The sequence below is a fragment of the Morchella sextelata genome (genome assembly GCF_020137385.1).
Source record: "Morchella sextelata strain SCLS chromosome Unknown scls_7, whole genome shotgun sequence".
NCBI classification, from domain to species: domain Eukaryota; kingdom Fungi; phylum Ascomycota; class Pezizomycetes; order Pezizales; family Morchellaceae; genus Morchella; species Morchella sextelata.
Window position 1 is genome coordinate 2,098,614 of NW_025408622.1, and position 25,890 is coordinate 2,124,503.

Genomic DNA, 25,890 nt, shown 5'->3' on the forward strand with positions numbered 1-25,890 from the left:
AGTGTGGTACATATACCTTTCACAGAAATTGCGCCCGTGATGTCTATTTTTCGATGCTGTAGTAGTACTGCTGTGGTGCAACGAGGCTCAGCAAAAAGCATTTCCGTCCGGAAATCATCCGCAGAGCTCTGGTTGGTCAATCATGGGTTGGGGCGAGCCAGTTGTCTCGCACTTCCCGATTGAGCCCGTACGCGCGACCTTTGAGAACCGGGAAGCCATTTGGAAAGGTCTTGTATTGGACCCACACCGGCGATAAGGCCGTACCTAAGCTTCCACCAGTTCATGAAGCAATGGCCCTCGAAACGGAGGTATATCAAGTTGTCCATGTTAATATTGATATGGTATATCCACGCCAATGTGAGCTTCCAGATGTATCCTTCTATGTAATCTTTCTCAGAGGGAACCTTACTAATGCATACATATCTACTCTACTCAAATAGACGCTCTGATTATGCGCGGGGGGGGGGGGGGGATCCGGGATGGTAAAGTACTTTTTTGCGGTTTTCTCTCTCGAACGATTGGGTCATAGCACTACACCCACATCGCCTGCATGCTTTCGGGAGATCTAGAGCACTCAGCACTCCTCACGCACCCATGGCGTAATAAGATATTAGATGTAGATGGAACACAACTATCCGCCAACTTTACCTTTCCGGGAGAGAAGGACGTTAGCGAAGGCCACTAGTATCTCCACCATTTCCATATCCCCATGCTCCCCTTGCTCCACAAATACGAGTACCTGTGTGGTGCTTTACGTATGTAGGTACTCGCAGCAGGTAACAAGTACCCGAAAATGCAAGCCCTAATCTGCAATTACCATTGGAGTAGAAGTCAAAAATACACCAAAACCTTGCAGCTACATTTTCGGGTACTTCAGGCCTGTTGCGAGTACTCTAGAGTACCCATCTGGAATACATGTGTAGGTACAGGGCACAGGTAACTACTGGATTGGGATAGAAGGACTACTAGGCAGTTATGTAAGTACCGCACACCTTACGCTTTTCTGCGCTGTCACTTGTGGAGGACAGGTTAGGCCAGGGTTCATCTTCACCATCACCCATACTCGCAGGGATGGGCTCAGGGTTACCACTAAACTACTCCTCGTACCTGCTACTTACTACTAAGGGCGTCCCTCTCCCACACACCCTCTTTTTTTCTCCCTCCCACAAATTAAATGGTTTGACATTTTACATATATTTTCGAGATCCCCCTCCCCACACCCCTTCTAGGCCGGAAATACTCACCAAGGAGTTTAAAGTAGTATCGATTTCCAGCTTTCTGTGCTTACCTGCTTGCCTCTCACCCCAGCCCTGGTGGTGGTGCTCGTCAATCAATCAATCAATTCTTTTTTGACGTGTCTTGGAATAATGAGGGTGGGTAGAGGTGCATTTTACTTAGACTTTGGGATAAAAGCTAACATTTACAAAAATAGGCCTGAATCAGTGTGCCCTCAGAATAGTTTGCTGAGGATAGTATTCTTCAATAAGAAAGGACTTGAATTACTGCGACTACTCCAACGCACTACTACAACTACTGCTACTACACAGCTACAAACCCAATTTTAAAGAAGCGCAATCATGCTGTCTCAACCCAATATCGCGTCAATAGTAGTTACCTATATCTGCACGTTCCTTTCTGCCATCTTGATAGTCACCCGCCTCCTCTTTCGCTTCCACCGTGGCGAACGAATGTACACGGACGACACATGGATGGGAATATCATTGGCTCCATTATTTATCAGGTTGGGGATAATACACATGGTGCTAGTCTATGGAACAAATAATATCGACTTTGATAAGATTAATGTGATGGGTATGAGTGAGGAGGAAATGCATAGGAGGGTGGTGGGAAGCAAGTTGATCTTGGCTAGTAGAATATTTTACGCTGGATTGTGAGTTTTCTGGATTTGAAGGGAAGGGAATTCATGGGGACGATGGACTAATTTGGGGGAGTTAAGTCTGTGGTGTATGAAGGTGTGTATTTTGGGGTTCTATGAGCGCCTGACGGCTAGGTCAAAACCGTATGGTCTGCTTATCGATCTCACGTACTTGACCTGCGGGATCACTTTCATTGCGGTAATACTTGGCACCGTACTTGAATGCCGCCCCTTCCCTGTATATTGTAAGTCCTCTTCAGTCTGGTCAATCAACCATATTTCATACTAATATATCGCAGGGCAAATATCGCCATATCCTGGAGGTGAGAAAAAGAAAATAGTATTGCCGCCTTTTCCTTCTGTTACTGACGAAATTTATAGAGTGTGTAAAAGCTGTCGCACAGCTATTTACTATGGCAACTTTCAATATACTGACTGATGCGTTGCTCATCCTCATTCCTCTACCTATGGTCTTTAAATCCAGACTCCCTCTCATCCGGAAGATTCAACTCCTAGTCCTCTTCGGCCTCGGATTTTTCGTCATGGCCGTCACGATGGTCCGTTTGCCTGTTATCATCGGTGATCAGTCTGTACAGAAGGCACGCACACTATGGGCTTCAATTGAGTGCTTTGTGGCCTGCGTGGTCGCAAATGCGCCTGTTGTTAACTCATTCATACAAAAAGTGCGCAAACACACAGCCACTGAACACGACCAATACCAGCTCAACTCTTCATATGCGAGACGACGGCGTATGCCTGTAACGGGCCAGGATAGTGTCGGGTCTCTGACGAGGAATGATGAAATGATATCTGTGATTGAAGTTAGTCCATCCCCAGCTCAAACGCAACTATCCAAGACCATCCCTAACATTCGGACATGACAGACCAGGACAGAGGTAGTCCAGAAGATAGATATCAACCTCGACGAGTCCCTCAGCCGGTCGAGATCGAAGAAATCACCGTGGCGGGGAGACTTCTTGGGAACCCAAATCTGGACAGAGTCCGAGACGGAGACGGACAACTTGTATTCTTTCCCGCCTAGAGCGGTCCTGAAGACGGATAGATCCGGATCTGTTTAATCACTTTCTTCCTTTCTTTCTTTCTCCTTCTTTGCAGCATTAGTCACGGGCGTTTTGGGTAACACATACATTATATTGACATGGGATACATGTAGAAAAACGGGGGGTTAAGCTTTTACTTTATATTCCTTGCGATGGCGGAATTTTTGATGGGATAGGATATTTTCATATATATTATTGGCTAGCTTTAAATAGCGGCCCGCATGGGGGGAGAACATTGGACTTTGCATACATGTAGTACTTTATATTGTGGATATTCCCTTTTTTATGAATGCATTAATCGATTCCAAGGCATAAAAAAAACCAGAGCTAGGAAACCTCGCTTGACAATATTCCTGGATCATCCCTTACTTGAAATTTCGCTTAGGCACTCTCGAGTACTTTACTGGGTGTCAAGTACGCGAAGCAAGCGCAGGGTGCATGGTCCAGACTTGCCAATTTGGTACTGCCATACGTATGCGTGCCTGCAGTTATCCAGCCCGTGGTTATATGCAGTGTTTGCCCGAGTTTGGTAAGCCGAGTGATGACTCATGAATGGGGTGTCATATGTTGATTAGACTATTTAAGGCAGTTACTGTATATTGGAAACGTCGTTACTTGTCTCGGATGCAGATATAGCTATGTAACCTATGGGCATGTGTATCATGGCTATGGGGGGGTGTGTGTGTATGTGTGTGTGTGTGTAGTACATGTAGGTGTAGCGCCAGGTGGAGTATGGTCAAGGGTTGCGTGGAGGTTTTTGGCAGGTAGGGTTAATTACTGGTGCAGCTAGCCCTCTAAGCTAATAAGATTGTATTTTGCGTTTTTGAGGGTTATTAGCCGTAATTTTAAGGGTACAAAGTGGTGGGTTTATAAAGCTGATAGCTCTAGCGTGCTCTGAGTGGTCGGAACTTCCCCAGGCCAATTCACAGCATTTGCAGCTTTTGAATCTACGTACTCTTTCCTTCATCAGAGAGGAATCGTTATTTGTAATTTACGAACTGTACAAAGTAGTTACATTACATTGCGTCGGATCTAAAGTCTAAATGATGATCGTCCCAAGCCCTTTAAAAAGTGGCAACCCCGCTCCAGATCTGCTCGCTCAGTGTAGCATTCTCCTTGACTACCGCCGCAATCGCAGGAATCTCCCTCTTCAACAAATCACTCACCATCCTGCCAAAAACAATCGACCCAGGAACATTTAGATGGGTTCTGTCATTATCATTCAGCGCTAGCTTTAGCGATGCGGCTACGCCAATCTGCTCGAGGTAGTGGACCGAATTCTTCCACAGATCAATGTAGTTGGTTTCGGTCTCTTCGGCGACCTCAATGGCGTACCCGGCCCAGGGGGCGAGGGTATCGGCGATGGTGCCGTTGGCATTGTAGTTACGACGGGAGAGCGAGGTTACGAGGACCTGTGGGGTGTTAGTTTGGGAAACTTGAGAATTTCGCGCTTGATGTTGAAGAGTTACATACAGGCTCACCGTTCCTTTCTTTGACATCGGCTACCATCTGGCGGAGGTTTGTCTTGAAGGTTTCAGTGTAATTGGTGAGTTTCATATCGTTATGCCCAAACTAATACACCACAGTAGCGTTAGCAACATGCTCTGCTCAAGGATTCTAATGCAGTGACATGCCTGGATCGTAACATAAACGGTGCTGTTACCAGCATATGCCTCTACCTTCCCCAACACTGTCGCCCAATCCCCTCCCGACATGAACGAGCTCGTTGTAGCACCATTGTGACCATAGTTTATGGCAAAGCTCGGCGCCTTGAGTGTGAAGTTCTTGAATCCATCACCCCAACCTACACACAAGATCAGAATTCGCCCAAACCAAAAACAGGCTGGTGTATAATAACTTACCCCCGCCACCGGTAGACTGAGTAGCAGTCGTGGAGTCTCCTGCCAAAAGGAACACCGAAGGCTTCGACTCGGCAGCTTTCTGGTGCTTTGCTGGGGCAGCTGCTACAATCTGGAACGAAACACCGAGGAGTGAGAGAAGAACTGAAACCTTCATTGTGGCGAGATTTTGGAGGATGATGGAGCTGTGGATGGAACAACGAGTCGGGGGCGGAACCAGCAGTTTATTTATCTTCCATAATTTCATTCGCTACCAGGTTGCGTAGATTGAGCTTTTCCCTTTCCCCGGATGAAGGGGGATAAATATTAATATCAAGGGAATCTGTTCCTGTTTTTCTGCTGTACTTTTGCAGCGAGAAAGGCCGCATCTGGGTCGAGGCTAAATTTCCCCAGTATCTGTGTATGCAACTCGGTGGGATGGAGTAAAGATTTCCGCCTGGGGCTAAATGCTTAGCTCTTTCCCCACATATTCGGTGTGTCGTACCAGGGGTGAGGGTTCGGAATAATGCGAACCGAAAACTGGGCATCTCGGGAGTCGGTTGGGCGGAGTCGGCACGGTGCAGTGCGTGCTATATACTGGAGACTATATAAATTGGAACCTACATAGACCTGAAGACTTTTATATCAACAATCCGACAAATATAAGGATCGCAGACATCACCGACCTTTTTAACTTGCCAAGTTGCAAGTGATAATCCATGATGCAACGAGAGAAACCACGCACTTTGCCGCTCAATCATAAACTGGATGAATTGACTTCTGTAGTCTTAGTACTAAGAATGATAACCCAAATTTGATTTGATCAACAGCTAGCTAAACATGAGATAGTAGCTTGTCATTGTTTCAAAACCCTGACTTGATAGAACCATCGATTTCTGTGCAATTGGTTAACCCCAAGTTCAAATTCTATTTCTCGAGCAATTATCAGTTGTGGAGAGCGATGGCTTCAGCCCTGGAACCCATTCGTAGCCGATAGGAGATTATGGATTGGGATGAGATGAGGTTGATAAGTTCAAAAGTATCCGCTTAAAGACGTGAAGAGTTTACGTTTACTCTCCCACACTTCCTCATAGCGTACTAACGTCATTCTATTTTGGCGACTAGCGAAGCACGCTCGGCTAACACACAGTGCTTGAGAACAGAAGCACTCAGCTCATCATCTCAACTATGTACATAGCTTACACCACCCGGATCATAACCCAGGAAAATCCAAGCGCCCATAGTGACCGAAACAGCAGGAATGGCAAGAAACAGAGACCTTACAGATGAGGGAATAAAATACAAGTATGACAAAATACCATTCCTTCAAAATTACCATCATCTTGGAATTAAGGTAATGTATCTCACTCTAGCTCAATCCTAATATATGCTTCCCCCTATTCTGTTCCTTTATGAATAAATAATCATATGTACCATCCATGCTTCACCGGCTTAATTACCCACTAATCCCCTTTCTTCTTTCCCGCGAGTTTATTTCGCGGGCGCCCGCTGTCACAAATATCGATCAAACCTCCTAGGTTCAAGGATTTGGTGTCGATATCCCTAGCCCTGTGACGGAGCAATATCGGTGTTCGCAGACTTCTCCGACCTCTCCTTTTTCATGCAGGCGACAGAAGTCGTCCCAGATTTAATTTGTGGGGTGTGAGACATTGAATGGGGGAAGTTCACTAATTGGGTACCTACAGCCGACATACACATCAATAGGGGGAATGTACTCTAGTGAGAGTGGGCTTTTTTTTAAGCTTATTTGCACATATGATCCAAGAATTGTGGGGTAAGATATCATGGAAAGGTATGTAAGAAGCAGAAATTCGTCTGAATTTAGTTCTCTGTAATATACAGAAAGATATATATATAGAGCATCATGATAACCCAACATGAGACCACCGACTTTTCGTTCCCAACTAGCATTACTCAAGCAGTCATATCAACCCATGAAAAATCCTCCCACATCTTAATCATTGCGGCCCAGAACTACCACAGACAGCTAACTTCGGGGTTGGAACATCGCAGGCCTCCGCACACGTCTGTATGTTCTTGTTCTTACAATGGCACGATTCCGGGTATGATTGTGCACAAACGAAATTGTTGACACAGCCCTCGTACGTACCCGTTGGACATACTTTGGCGGGCGTGGACTCCGATGGAGCAGGCGAGGGCCCGGGGCAGAAAGACTTATCTGTTGGCAGCGCGGAGACGAGTGTCAGGAGAAGAGCCAAGAGGAGGGTGATGATGAGAAGCTTCATGATGATTATCGTGATGGACTAGGCGGTGTTAGCATGAGCTCGGCGAGCGCAATGCCAGGAGAAAGGAGCATACCAGTTGGAGAGATTGATGAAAAGTCTCGACGATGAGGAGGAGGCGCTGGTTGATGTTTGGGAGAAAACCAGCTCCCTTATGTACTAACTCCCCAATAGTCGTGGCGTGGTCATTGCGTCAATCGTCGAGTCTCCAACCTGTTCAGCCCAACCTCAGAGGCCAAGAACAGCCTACCAACAACGCATCGCCACTGGCCGAGGAAGAGAAAAGCAAAGAAAAGAACACTGCAAAGTGCTGAAAGGACCTGTCGATCAATCATGCCAGGATGCTCTAGTACCATTAAGAGTGCGGCAGAGCACTGTGTGAGACATAGATATGCCTTTTGGGTGAGCTGTCTTTTGCACGAGTGGAGTTTGGTATGTAATAGATACGGGCTCTAGCCGTGAGCTTGAACCTCTCCTCTTCTACTCCTCGTATTCGATCCTTCATGCCCTAACTCAACTGACCAACAACAGCACAGACAAACATGCAAAAACTATAATAAAACCCTATATATATCAATCGATCAATCAAACTACCGCAGTGGTCGTTCCATTCACGACCTCAGCCTCAAACCACGTCCCAGCAACCGGCCCGCCAAGCCCCGTCTTCTCCACCCACGCAGTCAAGTTGAACTCCGCGATGACGCTCAAATCCAGATCTGAGAAGGAAACATCAAAGCCTTCTGGCTGACGATACAAGAAAAATACATATCTGTTTCAGTTCAATCAGTAATTGGGCATCATGTGGTACATACATCGGGTGGCACGACATACCTATGTGGACCTGAGCCAGCAGGCGGATTAGGACCGCGATATTCATTCGCCGCAGCCGTGGTATTAGTAACGATGTTACCGTTGGGCGAGCATTCGGAACCAATGATGAGATCACTGGCAATGTAGTGTCTTATATTTCGTCGGGTGGGAGTCTCGCGACTGGGTGCGTCAGGGTCTACTATCACACCCACGTACTTATCGGTCTCGCTGGGTTGTAGGCCGCGAATTGAAATGATGGGTGCGATCTGGGAGTCTATCTACAACATCAGCTCTCATGCAACAAGCATCATGCAGGAAACCTATATGTACCGTTGCGACCAATGCGAGCTCCGGGGGTAAGGGCTACGGCAGTTCCGTTTTTATAGTCGAAACTGAGATACGCGAGCGCAGAAGGCCCGAAGTAAGGTATAACATCCGGAACAATTTCAGCTGCTTCGAGCTTTTCTGAGATGATTTCGAGGTCAGCTGAGGTGGGGGGTGCCGCTACGGCGTAGGCGTAGGCAGCCGCGAAGGCGGCGGAAAATGCGAAGACACGGACGAGCTTAATCATTTCTGTTCTATTTACTTTGGGACTTATGAAAATGGTGGGCGTATTGCAGGTATTTATGAAATCCCACACAAGTATATGTGCTTCAGGTACCTGCCTACTCTAGCTCAATGTATGCAAGACGGATGATCTACTACATGTAGGTATGCATGCATGTAGCTCGGGGACGATCTTACCGAGGATCTCCAGGCACAGAAAAAACAAGTCTGAATAAGCTATAAACACATATATGTGGAAGTTGGATATCACTTGGCTCTTTTGATTGCGGGGAACCGGGTGAATACCATAGACTAGCTACATGATGCGGGCGAGGTTAATTGAGAAGTACTTTTGTCATTGTCCAGTTTAATAGATAATGCTCCAAGAACAGCTCCAAGTACTGCCTGTCATCGCAAGTTGGGATACATCAACATGCAGTTCGCATTTAAAGCGTAATGCTATGATGAAGCATCCCCAAACGCAGCCAAACAACCCGCGCGCACACAATCACAGCCACCGCCAAGGACCGCGGCGGCGTTGTGTATGCGGTCTATACGAGGACAGGCCTTCAAGTTCAAGCCATCTCCCGATATACAAATTTCACACCGACACTTTTAGGAAAAACTGTCCATCTACGGACTAATTGCTTTGCATGCCCGGCAGCGAGTTCCAAATATTCTCCCTTTTTGGTATCCTCTTCAGGCTAATGAGATGCGGGTTTTAGTTTTGCGTTATAAAACTAAACGAACTTTACCTTCTACAATTATCAAGGAATTTCTCGTAGTATTGGTACTAAATAGTTCTACTCCTGCTTCCTTGGTCTAGTGTCGAACAGGGTATCCTACTGGCTTAGAATTCTAGCTATTAGTTATTCCAATGGTTATGTGAATATCTGGTACCGGATAAACAACTAATCTTGCTCTATCTAGCTCAAAAACTAATATAGGTTTGGAGGGTAGATCCTAGAACCATTATTTTCTATATGCACTGTGCAAATGTAACACCAATAGAGTAGACGCTCATGTACCCGGAATGTAGACCGGTAATAGATTTATAACTGGGTGTGTGCTTGGCGGGTCAGATAGAAAATAAATGTATTAACAAATTAGAAGCCGGGGTTAGAATTAAGATCGTTTGAGATGATTTTAGTGCTCAGAGAATGTACTGATTATGTATGAGTTACCACTGATATTTAAATCTGAGATATTCAGCCATTTTAATCTGTGCGGGGGCCTTCGGTCAACATCACAGGAGCCGAGCTTCATAGATATCCCTTATGTTTTGTAGATACGGTTCTAGAATCAAAGTTATTCTCAATCTCAACAGGTGTCAAAAGAAAGTTCAAAGAAGTCATGAAACGAATGCAGTTATCCACTTTCCGAATTCCCATTACCCCAATCCCTTCAAAGTCTCACAGGAAAAAACCACTCTTATACTCCTCTTATTGTTCTAAACCTTCTTCTTTAGCGCCGTGCTCACCGATGGAAATCCCTTGGTCCATCGACTATCATCTTTCTCGGCCTCTCCCACTAGCCATTCAGCTAGCTCAGACCTCTGAATTCCTAGACTTGTATTCCCATCCCCAACATACCCTTCCGCAATCTCACCAACTGGGCCTTCACAAATACTGATATTAGCCCCTCTCCTCCAACCGGGAACGAGGGAGGACTTACCATTGCCCAAATTTCCAATTCTGAAGATAGTCCAATTTAGATCCTGAGCCTCCTTTTGGAAGAGCTCACTGATCCCTATAATCTGTCTCCACGCCGCATGTACCAGTAGATACACAATCCATACAAGAAACGCTGTCAGCCATCTATGTCAGCCTCGGCCACAGTCAATCCTAGAATTAGCACCACAAACCTCGTCCCAAAGATGGTTTGTCTTCCGGGACATAGATAGATACTGTTCCCATTGCCAATATCCTCTTGACTCCATTATTCCTCATCTCAGCCACAATACGGCGATATCCATCTGTAAACGTATCTCCAATCGTCCATGGCATCAGCGACGCAGACGCGGTAGGCCCAAGCAATGATATCACGGCATCTGGCTTCTGTGCAAATGCGGCAGAGAGAGGTGCAGTGTCTGTAAGCTCTCCTTTGAAGACCTTAATATTTGGGTGGGCGAGAGTTTCTGGGGAGAGCTTATCGGGGTTGCGGGCGTGGATTATGACGGTATGGCCATGGGCGAGGGCGAGGTTTACCGTGGCAACGCCCGAGGGGCCCGTTCCGCCAAAGATGAGAAGGTTTTTCGGTGTCATTTTGATTATACAATACAACAAATCCTTCAACTATATAGAGCGAGGATTTGTTATCGACCTTGAATTTTGATGTTTAGTTATCAGAGTTAGATGAGGAAACAAGGTCTTTATAAAACTTTCGAAGGCGGCATGCCGCGGAAGGGTAAATACCCGAGAACCGAGGAGTTCTTGGTGTTTTGTGGTGTGTTGCTATTTGCCGTGATACGGAATTCCGCGATTCGACTCGGCCGGTACGGTGATGATCACGGGATTCAGATAAACATGGATATAGCACTATCAGAAGCCTCAGGACTCGGATTTCAAATGGTGCTATCACAGTCGTTGTTAGTTACGAACACAGAATTTAATGCATGTAGTTGGACCTTAGGCAAGCTGCAAGCTTAAGTGGTGCTAATATGTGTAACGGGATAAGACTAGGATGATATTACCGATGAGGGCAGTAATAATCTGGCCAAAAGGGGATGAAATAGGAGATTCGTGATTAGTTCTCTGTCTGGTTGCGCCGCATGCGTGACGGGGGATAAATAACGCCACAAATTCTGAATGTGGCCTATTGGAGTCCTTTGTCTTTTTTAACTTTATCTTTTTAGGGGCAGGAATCTGTAAATTATTGAAAGCCATTATCTTGAATTGCTATTGGTATTAGCACCGGAAAATTGACCCAAGTTGCGGCTTCAGGTACCTGTATGGTATTAGCCACTTTTCACGCCTTCCGTCCGGCGAAAAAGCCATTGGACTGACTTTAGACTCATAAGCTCCCTCTACCATGTCTTTTTGTGGTATTTGCAAAATTTTGAGATTTGGATTGAGGATAAAAGATAGTTAGGCGTTCTAGAATCGGCAGCACACGCTGATCTAAGAAACCGAAGCTAGACGGGGAATTACAAGTGAAACAAGTTCAAAGGTTCTGCCTCGAGTTTCCCGTGGACGGCGCCGATGGCTATAGGTGACTTTACCGGAGGACAAAGATAGAAAAATGTGGACGTCGTTAATTTGAAGTTGAAAGTAGCCACAGTGTTCTTGGTCGTAAACTATTTTCTTAAACTAGCTTGTCTTTCTCCATATACACAAGCCGCGTCTCTGTTTTATTTCTTGTATTTTAGAGTTTCAGGCCCGCACGGCATTATGTATTAATTGTCAACTTCAAAATCCAGGCTTAGGTGCACGTGGTCTTTTTAAACATTGAGTCAGTCACTAACAGATCCAGCAGCTATTTTGGACCAACCTTCCGCACATAAAGTGACACCCGGTACTCTTCCATCAATTACAAGGCGCTGTGGCCCTAAACCCGATGTTACTACTTGGATTGCAAAGGCGGTGATCTAGGTGAACGGCAGAGATAGATAAATCTTATAAGGGTTAGGGTTAGTACTTCGTCATTTTGTCTCTTTCGCAATGATACGTACGAGTTTGATTGCTAAGGTCCTAGCTCCAAAGGATAAAAGCTCAAAGTAATGATACCCCCGGATGATTTGTTACAATATCCCCGCTCCTGGTTTCCCGTTGAATCATGAAATCTCACTCACATTTGACAATCGAATCTCTCCGGCAGCGAAGGCTCTATATATATGTCTCGAAGAAGCAGATCCAGTGTCGCAGTATCCGGTCGTACCTTGTTTTATTTGGAAAACGCGTTCCCTGAATATTAGTTGGATCATGAGATCTCACTCATGTTTGCGAGTTTGGGCCGGTGGATTCGTCTCAATGAGATGTGGGGGAGGGTTGTATGGCGCCGCCCAGACGAGGTTGGTTTACAGATAGGAAGCGGTAGGGGCTCAGATATATAGCATTTTTCGAAGGGTGCCCGCATATATATACGTCCTTTGAGCGGTAGAGGTTGAAAGATACCTATATAGAGTAATGATACAGGTATGGTGCGCCCACGCATAAAGGTGACAAAAGGTGACAAGTCAGGTTTGGTGGGTGGAACAGGCTTGGCAGTAGGGTAACTGCAACTTCACCACACCTCAACTACACCTTTACACACCTAAAACTGATAGGCAACAACACAACCAGTTTTCAAGAGTTAAATTGGTAATTTTGGGAGGTTATCCAGCAAGATACTGTGAAAAGGACTTGTCTTAATCTCGAAAACTCATAGAGTTATGGTGCATAAACCAAGAGGACAATAATATTGCATCTCTATCATTCCCAGCTGTAACAGAGCCATTTCAACTGTCTGGTGTATGAGTACACACAGGGCCCGGTTACATGCTGAGAGTTATTGTTAGAAGCCAACTGCACGGTGATATGCAAGTACCGGCAGTGTGTGTTTAGCTACCAGCTGTTAGAGTAACTACATTTCGGGCGCTAGGAAGGGGATCTATTCATGGGAGCAATGACTGACGAGTCTATGCCTTGCCAGTGATTAGAAGGCTGGCCAGAGTGAAGCTCTGATTGCCCGGTGATCCTCTGTATCCTCTGAGCATTGTAAGATCGCCGATAGTGGCAGGGACTATGCCAGGGAAGTCTACAATAAGCGAAAGCTCTACAGCAATGATTAAGCTTATACCTGAACGGCAGCTCATTCATACAGGCTCCGGTTGTGTGACAACCAAAGCTGCAGGTGTTATAAAGGCTTTGCCTAAGGGTAGTTGCCTTGGGTATCGGAAACACCTGTTGACACTTAGAGAAAAGTGGGGTAGCGGTGGTATTGTTTCCTGGACCAAAGAAAGGCTTCACCAGAACTTAGTAAGGAATTAGGAGCAGAGATTAGAAGCCTTCGGAGTATAAGTGCTCAGGTTCATTCTCGCCCTTCAGTCCTTTTCTCTCGAGTCTTCATCAGAAAGAAATATCAAGTTCTTATCGGTAGCAGACCCCTTAAAGATTATTGAGTTCTAGCGATAGTATCTTTGAATAATCTGCAACCTGATTGTCTATCTTGCACGGCCGTCTCTATTCTATCTTATTTTATTTCTCTTAGAAGAGACTCCCATTATACCAGCCCCATGGCAACCACCCACACCAAATAATTTTGAGCACAACAACCACACAAGATATTGTTCTCCCCTTCGGGAATGTAGTAAATAAGATGTAGCTTAACAATATAGAACCCTGAAAATACTTTTACATTAAATAGACAATGATTTATAGCCTTTTTAACAATGAAAACGCAAATCCTATCACTATTTGTGCATCTAAAAATTCATTTTAAATTTTCTATATACTTTTAAGCTAATCGACTATTACCTCCCAAAATTACGAATTTAACTCTTGAAAACTGGTTGTGTTGTTGCCTACCAGCTTTAGGTGCGTAAAGGTGTAGTTGAGGTATGGTGTGGTGAGATTGAGGTTGCAGTTACCCTACTGCCAAGCCTGTTCCACTTTGTGATTGCTTGGCGCATTTTACATGCTAAAATACTGAATTTCAAGCTTGAATAACTTTTTAACCAGGAGAGATATCAAAAATCTGATTGGTAAAATTCTTCTTCATCACTAGTACTTCAATTTTACCAACCGGAATTTTCATAATTTGTTTCGTTAGAAAGTTATTCAACCACGACCTCGCCCCAATTTTTTGACTACCTTTATGATTGGGCGCACCATACATACGTGCAGGTACACGCAGAGGGGTACATACATACATGTACTCCACATCATATTACCTCTCTGCAATAAGTATGAATAAGGAGATGGTCTTATGTTGATGCATAGTTCCTACCTCCCCGTGATTAAGAGCAGTGTTGTGCCTCTAGGTGCACAGGGCTGCGCTGATGCAGAAAAGTGCGAAAAGCCATTGGTCATGGTCATTTTATTGAGATGACCTACCGGGTACAAATTTTAGGTGTAGTGTATGTTAGTAACACATATTATATGTTACCAACACATATATGAGCATGTTATGAGTAACTCACAAATGTAATTGTGCGAATCTCTAATGAGGCGGGATTCTATAACAAAGACGTAGGCCGGTACCGAGGCAAGGATCGACTCGGATATGTTCTAGGACGGGGACAGTGGGCCGGGCTGAATACCGATCGAAACAGAATAGAATTTACTTGCAAACCGAATGAAGACGTTGCGTAAAGAAGAAAAAAAAAAAGTACAGATAGTGAGGACGAAGCCTCGAATATAAACCCCAAAGAATAACCCAGTAACCAATCTTCGTCACCACACCTAAGAAAATATCAAACAAATATAATAACGTCCCACAATCCATCCCGATCCTTCTTCCTACAACCTAACCCAAAGCGCTTAGCGCTTACTGTATCCTCCGAGTATCTTTCTAACATATCCAACCTCACCGAAGCCATCCTAATCCTTCACCTAACGACCCATTCCGCAGTGTTCTCGTCGGCAGAGCAGGTGGGAGTGGTCGGGCCGTAATAGAGTCACAAAATTATATGTGTGAACCTATACTTTGAAAACACATGTAGTGTTACTTGGACCTTTGGAAGTAGGCGGAGGCGTAGACTATGGTTGACAAGGAACACAATCGAGGCAGAGGATTTGAGCTTAAAACTATGGGATAAGCGATATACTATGGACTCCCTTGGTATGGAATGCTAAGGGACGATGAATGTGGTCTGTGGAAATACTCAAGTAGACTATCTAAATCCCAGGATTCAGGTTGCCAGCTCTGTGTAATGTAGGATAAAGATAGAATTGTAACCTAACAATACAGAGAGAATGAAGAAAGTTGTGTAAAGAGGAAAGAGAAAAACAGAACATCAAAGAAAGACAGAACCCTTTTAGATACCTAATAACCCCAGTCCAAATATGACTCATACATTCGCACAAAGGAAACCAGTAGAACTCAAAGGAAACCCATATTACTAATTCCAACCTCATTGTCAAGTACTTTCTCTTTATGCCCTAATACAATACCCGATCGTAATGCTAAGACGCCGTTACAGGAACATATAAAGGGCATAAAGAGGAAGTACTTGGCAACTAGGTTGGGATTAGTAATATGAGTTTCCTTTGGATTCTATGGGTTTCCATCATTCGAGGTTATGAGTCAGATTTGGATTAAGGATATTGGATATATAAAGGGGTTCTGTCTTTCATTGATATTCTATTTCTCTCTTTTCTCTTTATGCAACCTCCTTTATCCTCTCTATATTGTTGGTTTACAATACTATCTTTATTCTACGTTAAACATGGTCGGGCCACCGGAATCTTGAGATATAGGTAGCCCACTTGAGTATTTCTACAGTCCATAGTTATTGTTTCCTAATTACTACGTCCTCAGTCTGGGTTGTGTTCCTTGGCTACTATAGTCTACGTATTCATCTATATTCATAGTAACATGTGACGGTTCCCCAGTAGAATTAAATATGCTACTCACACAGTTGATTTGATCAAAAGAAATGCTACTTGCCTGTAGTATTTGTTTCTGGCTACATTTCTTTACATGGATGAAGAATAGCATGATATCGTGAAGCCCGCAGGAACAAAATTAAACAAAACACTTGGCGCATATAAAATCTCGGCATTTCTGAGTGCTGTGGCCGGTCTTCTCTCGGCGTTAAACCTCTTCTTAATTTCTAAAACCTCACTGCTCTTCCTCCCTTTAATTTCTTCTTAGTCTGACCTCTTTTATAATTCATAGTATACCTCCAAACCGGCCGACACGACTGTTCCTATATACATATATATATAGCCAACTAACCGTATTACTCGCACAATTGATTCCCAGTATAATTATAAATTAATATATATATATATATATTGCTAGTAGATATATATTTTTTAAATATATCACTAATTGTTTTACTTGTATACTTATTTATTTATGACTATATACTATAGCTAATTAAAATAATGCTCCGTTTTTTCTAACTATGTACTCACTATTATCTTTTTTCAAAAGCTCAATGAGTTCTCGAATTTACTGTGCCATTATTACACTCATTACCCCCCTCCTTTCCCTGTATATAACCCTCCCTTCCCGAACTGTATTGAATTGCTAGATATAAGCCAATAACAATTCGTTTTTCTTCCGAACATGGAATCATTCTTTTTTTCTCTCGGATATTCGTTCTTGTAGTGCTTTATCTGACTCTATTAAAAGTGGGTGGGTTCTCAAAGCCATATCATCCTCAGGAAGCTCTACTATAAAGTAAAATGCTACCACTCCGAAGTGACTCTCATTTCTTCCCAACCGTTGATTTATTAACTCGAAACGAAAATATGAGCTAGAGCGATATTGATTTAATCAGTTCTTCTCAAGGGGGTGAGTAGCAAGTATTCCGCAAGGTACGAAGAGTGTAATAGGGGACGGTATGGGAGCTCGCAATAGGGGTACTTCGGGGCTCTAGCGTTGGTAGGGTTCGACGAGACGAAGAGAAAGTGATGCGATGGTCTTCTTAAAGAAAGAAGAGGACGATAATATTGTATAGTAATAGACAGCGTAGATACAGAAGACGTTGCGTAAAGAAAGAAGAAGAAGAAGAACGAGAAATACAAACAAAACCCCCCTTAATATACTCAAGGAAATCCCAGCGATGACAAATCCAACATGACTCATACATTAACGATCAACAGAACCCGGTAGAACCCAATAGAACCTTTCTGACTAATCCGACTCTTCATAACCCCGTACCTCTACTAGTCGATCCATGAAAGTTCTTTACCAATGAATATGATTTAAACAAGTATGAATTACCTCGTTGCCTTGCATCAAAACCTGTTAACTGGGATATATAGCAATGTTTTGGAATGTCATAACTATTAGCCACTTCGTGTAGTTGAGTATCATCCAGACCTCAATTAAAATTCTGGGCGGCATGTTCATCAAGATAGAAATCTTCAATAAATAGTCTCTCGTGTCCTTTGAGGTTGTATTTTTTCGATAGACTGCAGAAGTGAATAAAATCGGTTCAATTTTCAAAAAGAGTAGATCCAATATCATTTAACGGTTTTGATTTATTTATTCTCTTAGTCAGGAATCTTGATAGGAAAACATTTCCATCACTGTCTTCGTCTTTGCTACTGGGATATCCATGGTCGATTGTGTAAATCAATGTACTCTTCTGCTCAAGTAATATTAAACTGATGGATAAATTAGGATTGGTTGAGACTTTTGACTTTGCTATCCCCACCAGTGTGCCACAAATATAATGGAGGTCTCTTCTAAAAGAAATAAAATAGGATAGAATTGAGATGGCCGTGTAAGATAGACAATCAGGTTGCAGATTACTCAAAGATACTATCGCTAGAACTCAAAAATCTTTAAGGGCTCTGCTACCGATAAGAACTTGGTTTTCTTTCTGATGGAGACTGGAGAGAGGAAGACTGAAGGCCGAGAATGAGCCTGAGTATTTATACTCTGAAGACTTCTATTCTCTGCTCCTAACTCCTTACTAAGTTCCGGTGAAGCCTTTCCTCAGTTCGGAAAATAATACCACCCCTACCCCGCTTTTCTCTAAGCGCCAGCAAGTGTTTCCGATACCGAAGGCAATATCACAGCCCGACCATCCCCACCTGCTCTGATGACGAGAATGCTACGGAATCGGATTGTTAGGTGAAGAATCAGGATGGCTTCGCTTAGATTGATTATATTAGAAAGGTGCTCGGAGGATACAGTAAGCGCTAAGCGCTTTGGGTTAGGTTGTAGGAAGAAGGATCGGGATGGATTGTGGGACGTTATTATATTTGTTTGATATTTTCTTAGGTGTGGTGACGAAGATTGGTTACTGGGTTATTCTTTGGGGTTTATATTCGAGGCTTCGTCCTCACTATCTGTACTTTTTTTTTTTCTTCTTCACGCAACGTCTTCATTCGGTTTGCAAGTAAATCCTATTCTGTTTCTATCGGTATTTAGCTCGGTACCCTGTCCTCATACGAGAACATATCCGAGCCGATCTTTGCCTTGGTACCTGCCCACATCCTTGTCCTAGAACCCCCCCATTAGAGGCAACCACCCTTAGTCGAAGTTATTGTAATACCTGCAGCCTTGGTTGTCATACAACCAGAACCTGCATGAATGAGCTGCCACTCAGGTATATGCTTAATCATTGCTGTAGAGCTTTTCACTTATTGTAGACTTCCCTGGTATAGTCCCTGCCACTATCAGTGGGCCTGCAATGCTTAGAGAATACAGAGGATCACCGGACAATCAGAGCTTCACTCTGGCCAGCCTTCTAGTCATTGGTAAAGTATAGACTCGTCAGTCATTTCTCTCAAGGGGGCGAGTAGCGAGTATTCTGCAGGGTACGAAGGAGGTAGTAGAGGTCGGTAGCGGAGCCTGCAATAGGGGTCTTGAGGGACTCTAGCATTGGTAAGGGTCAACAGGACAAGGGGAGCAGCAGTGCGGTGGTCTTCTTGAGTAAAGAATAGGAGATAATATTGTATATTAATTGACAGCATAGGTACAGAAGACCTTGTATATCAAAAGAAAGAAGAGAAAGAGAACAGAAACGAGGACAAAACCTCTTAATATACCCAAGGAAATGCCAGCGATAACAAATCCAAAGTGGCTCATACTCTTGCAATCGACAAAACCAGATAGAACTCAATAGAATCTTTCTGACTAATCCAACTGCTCATAACCTAGTGTATCAACTAATTGATCCATGAAACCCTTCTCTGGCTCCCCCTGTCATCATCGAAGGTAAAGAAGAGTGGGAGGTTTACGAGATTCTACACTTCTAGCTCCGGTATAAACGTCTCCAGTATCTGTGTAGTTGGAAGGGGTACGATGCCCCTACCTGGGAATACTCTGACAATATCATCAATGCCCTCCACTTCCTCCCCCACTTCCATCGCTTATACCCTACGAGGCTTGTACCCGTCAGAGTTCTCGCAGAGCTCGAAACTAGAGAGGGGACTGCTATCACGGTCCCACCGCCCCCACCCGCTTTGCAATCGAGAACTCTGCGAAATCATATCAATGGGTGAAAAAACGAGATAGTATCGGTTATCTTGGATGAGATAAAAAAGGCGCTCGGAAGATACAGTAAGCACTAGGTGATTCGGGTTAGGATTGTGGGAAGAAGGATCGGGATCGGTTATGGGATTTCATTATATTCGCTTGATATTTCTTTAGGTGTGGTAGCTAGGGTTAGTCATCAGGTTTCTCTTTGGAGTTTGTGTTCGGGGCTTCGTCTCCTCTCTTTGCACTTCACTTTCTTCATTCTTCAGACAAAATCTTCATTCTGCTTGTTAGCAATATATTCTATTTTCGATCGGTACTCAGCCCGGTCTCCTATCCAAGTCCATAAATGTATCCGAGTCGATCCAAGCCTTGGTACCTACCTTAGAATCCTGTCCTAGAAGACTACCCCATTAGAAAAAGAGGGATACCAATAGCAAGTATCACTGAAGTTACTGTAACGGGGACTATGGGCGTAGGAACTATGAAGCCAAGGAATACAACCGAGGCGAAGACGTGGACGTAGGAGGTTCGTGGACTATGGACTATGGGGCCGAAGGGTACACCTAAGGCAAGAACGGGGACTGTGGACTATGGACTATGGATGGTTGTACCTGGTCTAGTATACCGGGTAAACCCTATGACGTAGTGCGAACCAAATAGTATTCGTAACTGTAAAGTACAGAGGTTGCGTAAGGAAAAAAGAGAAAGAAAGAGAAACAAGAAATCACAAGACAACGCCCCCCTTATATATCCATACCCTATCCCAATGCTGACTCATACCCTCGCATAACAGAAAGAGAAAGAACACAATAGAAACCCGCTTCACTAAACCCAACCAGACTACATAATCGTTCTCCCTTGTACCCAGACAACTCACATAGCCAACCCGCCTAGCTGCCGTTACAGTTACCACTAAAAGAGACAAAGTTGCAGACGAGGATCCGAAAGTTGCTCTTTCCAATTCTGCTAATGATATCAATCAAACTATTAATACACATAGGAAACGTTGTAAACCGACAGTGAATAAAAATGATACTGTTATTAAGTATCCAATTCAGCTAGGGAAAAGCCAACTACTGCCACCGCTAAAAAAATCCAGAGGTCACCGTATGAAAAATGCCGGCAAGCTGAATTCCGATAAGAGTGAGATTGCCAGTACTGCAGCCAGAAGTGCTGCCAAAAGTCTTACCGGAGATGAAGAAGGTGACAGAGAAGACAGAGAGAATATTATCTGTTATACCAGTAGAGGGACCAAGGGAATACGTCTCAGTGCAGGGGGATCTTGAAACACTACTAGAGGAGATGTTAGAGGGAAGGTTACCAGAGTTGGTCCTAAGAGACAGCAGAAATGTGGACAATTCGGATTCAATGAAAGATATAATAATAGGGATACAAGTGACATAGGGGCGGGCATGGAAGAAGAAGGGGAACAGATAGGAAACGACGAAGTAGATGAACTCCGGATACAGCATGATTCTGGCATTGGGGATGATGAGGGTCCAGATGAGGGGATACAGTCGAGATACGATACAATAGAGCCGGAGGATAATAATGAGGGTAGCCAAGTGAAGTCCTCCATTCAGTGCTCGGGACATCAGGTGAAGAAAAGTAGGAAAGCCCAATACAAAGAGGAATTCCAACAACGGGTAGAAATTACTAATGATTTGAAGAGAGCTGAGAGAGGATTAAAGATAGGTTGGAAGAGTTTCAATGAGGATCACCCATTAGACTATATATTACACCTTACCATTCAGCCCATTCTACAATTATAAACATACAGATGCTTACATAAATATAAATAGTTGAAACACATTTTTTAGGGTTTACAATGTTTGATATGCAGAGGATAAGATGGTTTTAGCTAAAAATAAAACAAAACGGTTTAGTGCGGGTTGGAAGGAGTTATATGGGACATTCATGATAGGTTTTCAAATAGCTTAGACAATGGTATATGATGTAAACACAAAAATAAATATATGCTATAAACACAAATATATGCGTGAGTGACACAATTATATGCATGACTAGCATACTGTCTTTGCGTGAGTGACACACTTATATGCGTAAGTAACACTGCTTTTGTGTTTTGCACACATTTATATGCATAACTCACACACTGCTTTTGTGTTTTTCACACATTTATATGCATAACTCACACATAACCTTTTTACTCACTGCCAGCAAAAACAAAGCAGTTTCATGTGTTATCAACACAATGTACCAACACATATTTTATGTGTTGGTAACACATGAAATTTTGTACCTCGGTGGACCATTACTCGTGGAATTTGACCCACAGAGAAGATTGGCGCGCCACGATGTGAACCTCAATTTACCAAAAATTACTTGCCCGGCACCGGCCACCACGACCCGCCTCTCCTCCTCATGCACGCCCAGGTTGTTGCTGATTCGAACATGTTATCTGAATCTATATCTGACCAATTAATCTATCACTCGGATTTGCTCTACCCATATGAGGGGTGGGGGGAAGAATTGCAATTGCAATTGACAAAGTAAAAGGGATAATACTAGCTATGGATTTCTATTCGGCAGGATATACGTATTTGTTTATACGTGCTCATTAAACAAACCCATCTCTTGAACTCGTGACTCCCGACAGTGTCAGACATGCGGATTCAAAACAACTTTCTCGCCATTTTTCAAGTACATTATTGTACGGGACTGTTTTCGTTTTTCCAGCGGCTGATCACACAGGACGTTGAAGTTACCTGTTCAAGCGTCACTACAGGGGAAGATTAGGGGCGTTTTCAAAGACAAATAGCCAAGCAGGAAGTAATAATGTCATATGCGACCGGCCCCAAAACTGTTGTTTTCATTGTAATAATGATTTTTCTTTCCCGTTAAGGTGCAAATATAGATATAATTATAGAGACCAGGTTAGGATGTTGCCGGAAACACGTAGCTACATGTATCCATCCATGGCGGCTATAGAGGAGATATTTTGATATAACTAAGGGCTAGAACAAATGAATTAATATTGGAAGATACCACTACAAGGTATCGGGCATTTTAGCCCGTGGATATATTTATCGTTGGGCCAGGCCATGATCATGGCTTGTCTAAGGAAGATAAATGGGCTTTGGGACTGCACCGCTCGACACGAATTGCGATGGGACCTTATAAGTTCGTGCAAAGATTGGGCGTCTCTCTGGCTTGGATTCTCTGATATCGGTTCTCCGAGTAGGTGCCTAGAATGACCCCATGTAGCTCGGGGAGAGCAAGAGGTAACCCGAGGCAGTGACCGAGTTACGCAGTTGAGGGGATCGCACCACTTATCAAAGCTTGATTCCCGGACCGAAGGAGTCGCGTTCTGATAGTTCGGTTGCAACGTTACAGTTCATTACACTAGGTTCAACAGAACTTCTCGATCGCTAAGTTCCTTCCATATGTGTATTGTTTGGCCGAATCGAATACGAGCGTCCCGGAAAACCATAACTAAATCTACCAAAATCAGACTCCCAGGATCTAATAGATCATCGGACAGCTCTCCATCCCTGGCTTCCGATAAAAATAACATCCTCGAATTGTCTAAACTAGGCAGCTGATGTTGACATAGTCACTGATCAGTAAGGTTTAAAGTTAACTCATTGCATGCAAGATCTAACGGCGAGCCTATGGTTAATTTTTTTCTTCACCAAGTATCACCCGTAAGGAAGGAGAGAAGGTCGGGAGTTTGCACATTGGTTAGGTTCACTTATATATCTCCTAATAAAGGAACCTCACCCGTGAGCTTGGTTCGACGTTTCCTCGACGTGGCATGTCATACATACCCTGACATTTTATCACACGTGTGTCGTCGAGTATTCATCAGACGTCAGAAGGATATTCGCGTGATACCTGGCACTATGTACTAGAGTATGTAAAGAGAAGTACACATTTACAACTCGTATAGATCTATTTTTGTATGGGTAGTGCAGGTACAGCTGGGGAAGCCTATACCCGGAGTGTCCGCGACATTCAGTTTGATGATTACTAATACAATTAAGTACTGCTTCAAGTAATTAAAATAAATAGGATAATGCCAAGGGATCTGAGACTATTTCCCTATTATTTATATGCTAACCAGTTATGGAGTAAATGTGATAGATCTCCTTTCTAATATGGTAATAATGAACGATTTGGAGTAAAGAATTAACCGATTAGGCAATAAAAAGAGGCGACATTCAGTGGGCTCACCACCAAAAATGTACCAACTTTAAAGTCGAACCACACCTCAACCACAACACCTAAATTAATTATCTCTCTATAGAACTGTAGAGAAGAGGCAGTAGGATTATTCTATAGATAGAAAAGGAATTTAGGGGTTGTGGTGGTCGAGTAGTTGACGCTAGAAATCGGGGCTAAAGTGCTCCGGATATAGGCTTCCCCAGCTGTACCCTATGCAACAAACAAAATCCCCGGGTACATACGTGCCGAGCGATCCGCTGCCACAGTGGCGGGACCAATTGTGGTGCTCTCGGAGGTGAGACGGGTTTGGGAAACTATTCGCCGGTTGGTTAAGACGAAGTGCGAAAAGAAGGATTGCAATTTGGACATGTACTTTCTGGACGAATCCCTTTGAACATCAATGTCAGGGGCAAGGCAAGAGTAATCAATCTGGCATTGATTCCTGCACTTTTGAAGCATCCTGATCGATATCCTGCATATGGGATGAATGGGTGGGGATAATCCCTCTCGGAAACAAGCTTATGTCAATCAACTAGTTTGTTGCTTGTATCGTCCAGAGTAATCCATTGGCACCAGCTGCCCTGGCGATTAACCAGTAATTAGCGCGGTGATTTTATTTACTAACCCGTACGTTTCCTTCTCGCTTTGTTAATGTTTCCTTCTAGCGGATCTCTCATTAGGTTCTATTTTCGAAGGGAAAAAAGAAAAAAAACTTCCTAGCTTTCCCCTCGTTCCCGTAGCGGAGGCGCCGAGAAAAAGCTAGACTGGGAACTCTTCGGGTCTCAGAATATCCCATGTCTAAGAATCGAGAATTGAATCACCAACTCAGTCAGTAAGACTTCTGCGGTTCGAAAGCTCGCCAATTACTCTATTCGCTTCTGTAAGTGAGCTTCCGGTTTAGACATACATACGCGGCTGGGCTAAGGATGGCTTTTTTTTAATATGTACATGTAGCCATGAGCTGGCGGTTGCTGGTTGAGTGAAATTTCGTGACTTGGTTGATCCTGTTGTACTCTAGACTGATAGATTTCAGTCAGCCGCTCGGTGTAAAAATGTGGAATCTTTCGAGCTCAACAAAGCTTAAGACTTCCGAGAACGAGTGTTCGGCTCCCTCTCGAGTGATCTCCGGTGCATTGATCTGGACGGTACGGCGTGTTCCGTCTGACATCTCACTACGACCCGGCCGCCGAGATATGCCGAGAAAATCATGCGGGTCTTTCACGACTTTCTTGAAGCCAGCCTTTTCAGCCTGACTTTCAGCTGAAGGGTAAAAACCTTATGTAAATTGTGGAAAACCGCCTATCGCAGCCACAAAACCTACAATCTACGCTTCATTGGGTGATGCCAACGTCACGCAAGCAGCCAGCGAAGACAAGAAGATCCTACATGTCAGTCAATGCAGGGTGGTGGGCGAGCAGAGCAGGAATGTAGAGGGATCTGGGATGAGCAAAGTACTCACGAGGTTGAGTACATATGTACCGTACATAGAGTAACAAATATGATACAGGAATCCATCAGCCATCGTTGTGATTGATACTCACCCATTCGTTCTGCAAGTTCTGCAAGTGCAATTCTTTCGATCGGTAGTATGCGAGTTTGCATTGGAGGTTCTTGGCTGGGATAGGGCTGCTGTTTGACGATTGGTAGAAGTAGCGAGGTTATCAGCCGCAGAGCTCGTATAGGATAATTTTAGTAAGGCGTTTGACCTGAAGTGGTAATTCACGATGATTAGGACTCCGATCTGGGAACCCCGCACGAGCGATGTCTCTTGAGAATTGAGTACCCTCCTACAGCACGCATGGGATATGGCTTGGGCTTGGATTGAATCGCAAGAAACGAAAGAGGAGAAACATGGCGTAAAGCGTCAGGCAACTACATGTATGTGCTCTATTAGCTAGAGTACATGTACCTACCGGCCACCTACCTACTTGCACGAGGACGCGGCTTCAACTTGACTGGCACAAATGCAAGGGCCCATGCTAAGGATATCTAGAGTAGATCTAAATTAAAAGTAATACCTGGACTGCTACAGAGCAGGTATGTCAAGTTGAGTACTTATGTACAAGTACAAGCTATGTAGTTATCCCTTAGGTCGGTAAGGAAGACTGGAACGAGGTAAGATTTCCTCTGGGTCCTGATCAGTGTCTGGAACAACACTTTTGGTGTGTACCTGCGTACGTGTTGTGTGTGGAGTGTAGGGCTTTCTTCAGCCGCATGGCTTT

General features: G+C 44.0%; 4 protein-coding genes across 4 annotated transcripts; 1 reads left to right on the plus strand and 3 right to left on the minus strand.

Annotated features, from left to right (window-relative positions):
- Nucleotides 1-1,577: 1,577 nt before the first annotated feature.
- H6S33_012217 (uncharacterized protein) lies at nt 1,578-2,955 on the plus strand (the record flags this gene model as incomplete). The annotated part of the gene is made up of 5 exons (XM_044843604.1): nt 1,578-1,891; nt 1,958-2,121; nt 2,176-2,199; nt 2,258-2,697; nt 2,761-2,955. 5 exons carry the CDS (start codon nt 1,578-1,580, stop codon nt 2,953-2,955), a joined length of 1,137 nt encoding a protein of 378 aa, XP_044695885.1.
- Nucleotides 2,956-4,001: 1,046 nt separating this feature from the next.
- H6S33_012218 (uncharacterized protein) lies at nt 4,002-4,953 on the minus strand (the record flags this gene model as incomplete). Its single annotated transcript, XM_044843605.1, has 4 exons — nt 4,002-4,349; nt 4,411-4,509; nt 4,572-4,741; nt 4,800-4,953. 4 exons carry the CDS (start codon nt 4,951-4,953, stop codon nt 4,002-4,004), a joined length of 771 nt encoding a protein of 256 aa, XP_044695886.1.
- A 2,671-nt stretch (nt 4,954-7,624) lies between these two features.
- On the minus strand, nt 7,625-8,420 carry H6S33_012219 (uncharacterized protein; the record flags this gene model as incomplete). The annotated part of the gene is made up of 3 exons (XM_044843606.1): nt 7,625-7,808; nt 7,871-8,123; nt 8,180-8,420. The coding sequence occupies 3 exons, from the start codon at nt 8,418-8,420 to the stop codon at nt 7,625-7,627; spliced, it is 678 nt and encodes a 225-aa protein (XP_044695887.1).
- Nucleotides 8,421-9,845: 1,425 nt separating this feature from the next.
- Nucleotides 9,846-10,659, minus strand: H6S33_012220 (uncharacterized protein; the record flags this gene model as incomplete). Its single annotated transcript, XM_044843608.1, has 3 exons — nt 9,846-10,012; nt 10,070-10,201; nt 10,260-10,659. The coding sequence occupies 3 exons, from the start codon at nt 10,657-10,659 to the stop codon at nt 9,846-9,848; spliced, it is 699 nt and encodes a 232-aa protein (XP_044695888.1).
- Between the last annotated feature and the right edge of the window lie 15,231 nt (nt 10,660-25,890).